Source organism: Lathyrus oleraceus, chromosome 5 (assembly GCF_024323335.1).
Source record: "Lathyrus oleraceus cultivar Zhongwan6 chromosome 5, CAAS_Psat_ZW6_1.0, whole genome shotgun sequence".
NCBI classification, from domain to species: domain Eukaryota; kingdom Viridiplantae; phylum Streptophyta; class Magnoliopsida; order Fabales; family Fabaceae; genus Lathyrus; species Lathyrus oleraceus.
Genome location: NC_066583.1, coordinates 75,221,548 through 75,230,081, shown reverse-complemented (window position 1 = coordinate 75,230,081; position 8,534 = coordinate 75,221,548). Strand labels below are relative to the sequence as shown.

General features: G+C 34.7%; 1 protein-coding gene across 1 annotated transcript; it reads left to right on the top strand.

The window, feature by feature from the left end:
* The first annotated feature begins 1,470 nt into the window (after positions 1 to 1,470).
* On the top strand, positions 1,471 to 5,878 carry LOC127085892 (cryptochrome DASH, chloroplastic/mitochondrial). The gene is made up of 13 exons (XM_051026453.1): positions 1,471 to 2,012; positions 2,220 to 2,359; positions 2,488 to 2,712; positions 3,129 to 3,254; positions 3,367 to 3,441; positions 3,934 to 4,050; positions 4,140 to 4,186; positions 4,496 to 4,572; positions 4,728 to 4,803; positions 4,915 to 4,984; positions 5,089 to 5,212; positions 5,353 to 5,402; positions 5,524 to 5,878. Exons 1-13 carry the CDS (start codon positions 1,589 to 1,591, stop codon positions 5,731 to 5,733), a joined length of 1,761 nt encoding a protein of 586 aa, XP_050882410.1. The 5' UTR covers positions 1,471 to 1,588; the 3' UTR covers positions 5,734 to 5,878.
* The last annotated feature ends 2,656 nt before the right edge of the window (positions 5,879 to 8,534 follow it).

Sequence of the window (8,534 nt, the reverse complement as noted above, 5' to 3'; positions counted from 1 at the left end):
GATTCTAATTTCGACCTCCTCTTGGTCGACCTGGCTTCGTGTTATCGAGGTCGAAATTTGCCAGCTAACAGATTAATCTTGCTTGTCACAAAACCATGTAAGGTGATGAAGGAATTAAAGGTCTTATGAGTCATGCCATGCATATGGAGTGGTCTCATGCATTTGTGTGGATGTTGTCTGGTGGTTCGTGACTTTTGAAATTTTAGATGGAAAAGGGAAGTTTTGGCTTGTCTTTTGGCGGTACTACATGAAATGCAAAGGGAAGTATCATCTGACTTTGATGTTTCCACTTGTGAAAGTCACAATGGATGGGCACGAGGAAGGTGCTGGTGTCATCCACAAAATCAATGATGTCATATCATACAAGAAAAGTATTGAGTTGGACTTTCCATGCATGATAGTTTGAACAAGAATTTAATGAAGCTTTGAGTGTTGAGCATGGTGACATTGTTGCTGATGATAGTAGGAATGATAATGATTGTGTCTGCAAAATGAGATAGCAGAATCGGTTGTAGAGAATGATTATGGAAACAGTTGCAGCAACATAGAATAAAATAGTCTCACAGTGTTTTAGATGAGGCGGATTTTAGTATTTATATAGATTAAACAAGTTTGGTAATTAAAATAATTGTGGATTTAGGTGGAAAAACTTTTCCAATTATTGAACTAGAGGTTCAAAATTATTATTTTAAATTTTTTCTTAAGTAATGTTTAAAATATATTTATAAAAAGTTAATCAATTAAATAAATTTATTAACTAAAAAATTATTAATAACAAAATTATCCTGGTCATTATTTAAATTAAAATTATTTTTTAATACTAAAATTAAATACTATAAAATAAAATATTCACTAAATATGATGTGGATGTACAACACATGAAAAATTCTTAGATAAAAACAATCCTAACAAATAGTTATACACACATTCAATCATAATTTTTTCATTAATTAAAAATTAAAAATAAAATTTTCTCTCTTCTTGTTGAATGTTTCTACTATTATAAATTTAGGTGTGTTTTCATGCAAGTATTTCTTAGAATACATATGCCATGTCATAATAAGATTATCAAATGAAGGAGATCATGAAAATTTCAAAAAAAAGTAAATTTTAAGGATTAAAAAATTGATTTTTTAAAATAAAAGACTAAATTTTAAAATTTTCAAAATTAAAGAACCAAAATTATATTTAAACTAATTTTAAAATGAGAAATGCAAAGGAACTCGCGTGATACATGTCTAAAATTTTAGTGATACGAGAGATAGAAATATTGGTTCGTTTATTATTTTTTAAATTAACCTTTTTGTAGGATAAAATATTTTATTAATTAAAAACAATTTTAAAATGAGTTTAATTGATAATTCATTAATAATATAAAAATATTTTATGCTGTTACTATAAATAGTCTGTCAAGTATAAAAAGTACCTAATATTCCTTGAAGTTAGGTTAGGTACAATAATAGGATAACATATAGCCACGTCACAACTATCCGTTGTTGCCACGTGTCACACTTTAAACTGCTTAACGTGTCTTTCTTCCTCAAAAAGCTTTCTCTGCAAAAACCCAATCAGCCTCGTTCCCTCGCACATGGCCATTTTCCTCTGCACTACACTTCCTTTTCTTCCTCTAACAACCTCTTTCAATTCATCCAAATCCACTCTATCATCCATTCTCACCAATACAACAGCACGATATCACTTCTCAACCATCGCCATGAACTCCTTCACCACCACCACGTCAGCATCTTCTTCCTCAATGCAGTACGTGCCAGAGCAAGACTCTAACGAAATGGAACGTGTTGCGAACCTAACTTTTCAAAGGTACACTTCTAATAGCACCAAGAGGAGTGGTAAAGGTACGGCAATAGTTTGGTTTAGAAACGATCTCAGAGTTTTGGATAATGAGGCTCTGTACAAAGCTTGGCTTTCTTCTCAAACTCTATTGCCTGTTTACTGTGTTGATCCTCGACTCTTTGCCACTACTTACCATTTCGGATTTCAAAAAACTGGAGGTATATTGATTCTTCAATGAAGCATTAGCACAAACACTTTACAGACACTGATTCTGACATGTCGATAATACCGGGACTAATCGAGTGTTACACGTGTTTTTAGCTTATTTATATGTTTTTTTTGGTGCTATGGATTTGTATTTGATTAATGTGATAGCAATAGCAATATAATATAGCATTCGTCTATATGAATGTGACCTTGTGCAGCATTGAGAGCACAGTTTGTACTAGAATGTTTGGCTGACTTGAGGAAGAATCTAATGAATCGGGGACTTAATTTGCTTATTCAACTTGGGAAGCCTGAAGATATTATACCTTCTCTAGCTAAAGCTTATGGAGCTCATACAGTTAGTATTCGAGTTTCATTGTTTTTTAAAAATGTTTGATTAGCTAGGTTATGTTGTTGGAGTTTCAGATTTTTTTGACAATTGAAGAAGGTGTAGGGTTGGTTTATTAATTAGTGTAAAATTGTCAGGTTTATGCACAGAAAGAAACTTGCAGTGAGGAGTTGAATGTTGAAAGGTCTGTTAGCAGATGTCTTCAGCAAGTGGGGGTATCATCGGATGAATCTGCCGGGGATGCAAGAACTTCAAACAGCGACCCCAAGTTACAGTTTGTTTGGGGAACCACCATGTACCACCGAGATGATCTTCCATTTGATGTCACTTGTTTGCCGGATGTTTATACTCAATTTCGTAAGGCATGGTATATCAATTAACATGTGTGTGGATTTGTATATTTGATTGGAAATGTTTTTTTTTGCTATCTGTTGAGTAAGACTAATATTTGCGTAGTTAGAGCATTTTCCCGATGGGGTTGGTTCACTCGTTTGTTGGGTTACGACTAGGAGTGTCGGGGTACAAGGGAATTTTCCCTTGCGGTATGGTTTGTGGGTAACCTTGTAATTTGACCTTAGTATTTAATCTAAGCTTTGTATTCAGTTAGACTAAGTATTTAACACAATAGATAACTTCAACAGTCACTCTGATGTTGGAGTCTAGGCACAATTGGCCCAACTCCATGATCAATTATTTTGTTTTGTGTGTTTTTTTATGTGTTTTCTTTAGAGCCAAATTTGCTGTTCTAACACTACTTGTGCTGCGATTGAAAATGTAGACTGTCGAAGCCAAATGTGCTGTGCGCTCATCCATCAAACTGCCATCATCACTTGGACCTTCTCCCCCTATTGAGGATTGGGGATGTCTTCCTTCATTGGAGCAGCTGGGACTTTGCTCACAGAATGTGGGTTTTTCCATAAGTATTTTTAGAAATGCCTGCAAGAGACTCAAGTATTTTGAACTCAACAATGTTAATATAGAGTTTTGTTCTTTCTGTTTGCTTTCTCATGATATAGGTTAGCAAGGGGATGAAATTTGTGGGGGGTGAAACTGCCGGATTGAGCAGAATATATGACTACTTTTGGAAGAAGGTAAAGAGGTTATACTTATTTCAATTTTTATTTAACAGTGAATGTTAAGTTTTAACTAATGTTAGGAGTGGAGATCAAACTCTCAACTTCTTATCTCCAATTCATGTCATGTCATAGTCGCCACATTTGGCTATTCTGTACATAATGAACTGTGTTAGGAATGTTCTTTTATTTAATTTTTTCGATTTGGGTAAACTTGAAGGTTCAGGAGTTATCACTGATAAGGAATGATCTTCTACACATGAACTGCATATGTGGATATTCAATCACATTATTGCATTAATCATGAACTGACTATGTGATTATACATGTTGGCTAAGCCCAAGTTGACGTTGGGATTTGCAATTGACAAAAGGGTCAAACTGAAAAATAGTATCATTAGCTTCAGGACTCTATTAAAATATTCGAGACCTAAAACTATAACGAGTTCGAAACATTAATGTCAACCTTTGATTGATTATCTAACTCATTCTTGATATTACATACGTGTAGGATTTAATAAAGGTATACAAAGAGACCCGAAATGGGATGTTAGGGTCTGATTATTCTACTAAATTCTCACCATGGCTTGCATCCGGAAGTTTGTCACCTCGTCTCATACACGATGAGGTAAAAATTTGATTATGTTCTCTGATTTAAGCATTGCTTGATATTGAAAAACTAGACTGTTTTGACAAACTTTGGTCTCTTCATCATAGGTGAAGAGATATGAGAATGAAAGACAAGCAAACAGTTCTACCTACTGGTAACACTCATTTTCTTCTTCTTCCTATTATTATATATTTACATCATCATATTTCTTATTGGAATTATCTTATTGCCCCTTTTTAAATTCTTGTCTGTCTAGTTGCATTTTGCAAACTTGCTTTAACTGCATCTAGAGAAGTAGTAATGCTTAAGGGAAGAAATAATAATAGGAGAAAAAACAAGATTTTTTTCCTTTAGTTCTTCATGAAACATCAGTAATATTAGACAGAATTTTATAACATGTTTTGACATCCTCTGCCTTCTTGTAGCGCATTCTTCTTCTGAACCTGTCATCTTATTTTTACAGGGTTTTGTTCGAGTTGATATGGAGGGATTATTTTCGATTTCTATCAGTCAAATATGGAAATTTACTTTTCCATATCGGTATAGATTGTTCAAAGTCTTTGATGCCTCTGATGTTTTTTTCAGTCTTGGCTTAAAAGTTCTGCTGGTTTAATTTTGGATGCATCTCTAAAGAAACTTTGTTATTATAATGAATTTGTTCAGATTGCTTATCTGTATTCTTTTTTTCTTTGTAGGTGGACCCAGGAATGTTCAGCGTAATTGGAGCCAAGACAAGAAATTATTTGAATCCTGGAGAGATGGTTGTACAGGGTACAATGTCTATTACATTATTACAAATTTTTCTTGTTTATTTTAATGCTATACTATTTCTTGATATTATGTTTGTTTTCCAATCCTCAAACCTATAGATGACATTTTCAGGTATCCTCTGATAGATGCCAACATGAAAGAACTATCAACTACAGGTTTCATGTCAAATCGTGGGCGGCAGGTGGATCGTGTTTCTACAGTATAGTAATTAATATATTGAACTAACGGGAATCTGCACACACTTTTTGCATCTGAAACATGAAAAATGATAATCTTTTTTGACAGATTGTGTGTTCCTTCCTAGTTCGTGACATGGGCATAGATTGGCGCATGGGAGCAGAATGGTTTGAGACGTGTCTCTTGGATTATGATCCGTGTTCTAATTACGGGAACTGGACTTACGGATCAGGTAAATGTTTGGAAAATAGTATATTTGATACCTTCTATTCTTTATTTCCTTATTTCTTTCTCTTAATCGAAACTTGTGTAGATTTTTCTAATGAAAATCATAATCCATACTCTCTCTTACTCATTGTTCTTCCCGTTCAGGAGTTGGGAATGATCCCAGGGAAGACCGTTATTTCAGCATACCGAAACAAGTAAGTGGCTATGAGAAGGTTCAGAATTTACTCTTGTAATATAGATTTGAAACAGAAATAATCAAATCAACAAGTTTTTTATTTTGGTTATGATGTGACACTATTATATGCTTGTTGTCAGGCACAAACATATGACCCAGAAGGTGAATATGTTGCATACTGGTTGCCTCGGTTACTAACAATCCCAAGAGAAAAAAGGAATTTTCCTGGTAGTTTATACATTCGTCAAATTGTGCCTCTTAAGTTTGGAACAACTGGGAGACACAATAAGGAGGAGACTTCACTTGGTGGAGCAAGAAGAAGAAATGATCGAAGATGGAATAGGAATTAGATTTGGAGAAATAGGGAAAGAAACATGGCACCCTTATAGTTGTCTTGTTGACGGATAGCTTATGCTTTTCCTCCTTATAGAGTGGATCATTAATGAATAAAAAATGATACTATATGGTAAATTTGAGATTGCTTTGCCATTGCAACCTCTTATAGTATTTGTAGAATTTGTGGTTGTTGATCTTTTTTCTTATATGATTTTTTTTTGTTTTTTCTTGGATTCTTTTCTTTTTTGACAAAAGATAACTCATAGCATATCATTGCATGACAAATAATTGATACAAAAGATGATTGAAAAGTCAGAATGACAGATAAAATATGAATGCTTACAATCACCAATAATCACCAATAAGAAGAAAAAAAATTTAGAGGCCCTATTTTAACTTTAAAAAAGTTTTTGGTAACTCCATTTCAAAAAGAAATAAGGTGTATATCAACTATATTAAATGCCACAACCTTTTCGATCATTAGTATCCCATGGCAGAACAAATGGGAAGGTCTCAAGCAAGGAAGTCAGAAAGTGAAATTTGTTATTATATAATGAATCTAATCTTGATGGGAAGGTCTCAAGCACATCAAGGAAGTCAGAAAAGTGAAATTTATTATTATATAATGAATCTAATCTTGTTTCGACGCGGAATGACACTTATATCTGAACGGCGGTTAGAACGGTCTTCGGTGAGTGCGGTGTTTCATGCGGGGATCGTTGGAAGGGCCCATCGGTTGAGATGGAGTGGTGTCGTACTCCAGTGTTGAGTTGTCTTGTGAGAGTGTATTTATTCGTCAACTTCGGTGGGTGTGGAATTGAATTGGGCCTCTAACTTAGGTCGGTTTTATTGGATTGTTTAGCTAGTTTGGAACATTTTTTTTCTTAGTCTTTACTAACATACATGAAACTAGGATTTGTTGTGGAAGTGCTATGACCGGCCGCAAGAAAAATTTGTCTAGGAGATGTCTTCTTTGTTAAAAATGCCCCCGGGAGGAGGTAAGTTCATTAAAGAGTTGAATGGGAGGTAACGCAAGAAAAATTTGTCTAGGAGATGTCTTCTTTGTTAAAAATGCCCCCGGGAGGAGGTAAGTTCATTAAAGAGTTGAATGGGAGGTAAGTTCATTAAAGAGTTGAGTGGGAGTTGATGGCCTTCGAAACATGTGAGTTTAATGTCTGTCATATCACTAAGACACTACATTAGGGACAACCTCCACATAGACCTAGACCCATTGGATAGGGAGGCGAAGCCCCTAGACACAATCGTTCAAATGAGAAGTGGAATGAAGAGCATGCCTCCACTATCACATGTAGTTGGTACATAGTCCTCGGTGGAAATCCAACATGGAAATAGCTCTTGATCTACGAAGTCAATAACGTTTTTCTGTCGCGACACCCATATGGGGTTGACTCCTTTCAACTTAAAGGTGATCACACAGAGAAGTCTCGTTTCAAGACTGGGGACGATAGTACCTTTATGTCTTCTTCGAAGATTGTTGGTGAAGATTCCCAGGATAGGAGATGACTTTTAAGGGGACTTGAGAAGATGAGTCTATTTCGAGAAGACTGGACCTTGGAGGGAATTTTTGTGACCTTCCATCTACCATGTTTTCGCCTTCCTTCTTGCGCTCGGCCCTAGAACGACCGAAGAGCTTCAACCACGTGCTTTGGAGAATTATTACATGTATTTTGGTAATCTGACCGAGTCCGCCTGTCAGAAAGATATGGCTGAAATGTATAATCAAATGTGTAGGACGACCCTTTTGTTAGATTTTAGAGCTATTGGAATGGGTGATGTCCCGACTCTTTAAGTTCTTCGATAAAGAAAAGGAAGCTCTCCAATAGTGTCTCAATTATGCTATTCTTGAAAGGGAAAACTCTGTCATGAGTTTATTGAAGTGGGGACGCTCTTGAGGGAGGTATATTATAGTTGTAAAAGTATGGGTCTTGGACGATGTCACGTTGCAAAAAATATTCGACACATGATCGAAATCAATGAAGTCGACATCAGAGTTTATTTAATTAGGGGAAATGTTGATAAATCTCTTTTAAAATAAAAAATAAATGGTCTTTGAAACTAAATTTAGGTTCGGGAGTCGATTATGTGTAGGAAGTTATTAGCACCCTACGACATCTGTTTTAATAAAACGATTACCTCAAATTAATTTTGCAAAGATATTGTTAACCTTATTACATTGATTTTCTCATAATCATCGAACAAAAAAATAACATATTTACAAGCAAAGAGAAAAAATGTTTTTTTTTATTATGCTTGACAAGAGTTGGATTTTGCTTGTACGCATTTCCTTGTGTGATGGAGAATTCAAAGCTACATAGTTCTTAGGTAGAAAAGTTTTTTGTTTCAGTTTATTTTAAAAGAAAAAGGATCAGATCGCGTTAACGCAGAAAAAAGTTGTTTGTAGGTTGGTTGTAATCATTTTTAGGAGGAAGACAAGTGTGAGAACAAGCAAGTCGCATAACTTGTGTTTGAACACTCGGGCATAAAAAGGATGTTCATCCGACTAATCCCTTTTTAATCTAATTTGTTTGTAAAAGAAAAAGATTTAGAACGAATTGAGTTATAATTTATTTAAAAGATGAAAAGCATAAGAACAAGCAAGTTGTTCTGCTTGTGTTTGAACACTTAAGGATAAAATGATGTTCCTCCGATTAATCCACTTCAATCCAATACAAGAATAAACTCAAAGGATGAAGTTGTATTTTAGAAGGAAGTCAAGTGTTACAACAAGGAAATCGTACAACCTGTGTATGAACGCTCGAGGATAAAAAGGATATTCATCATATTAATCCATTTT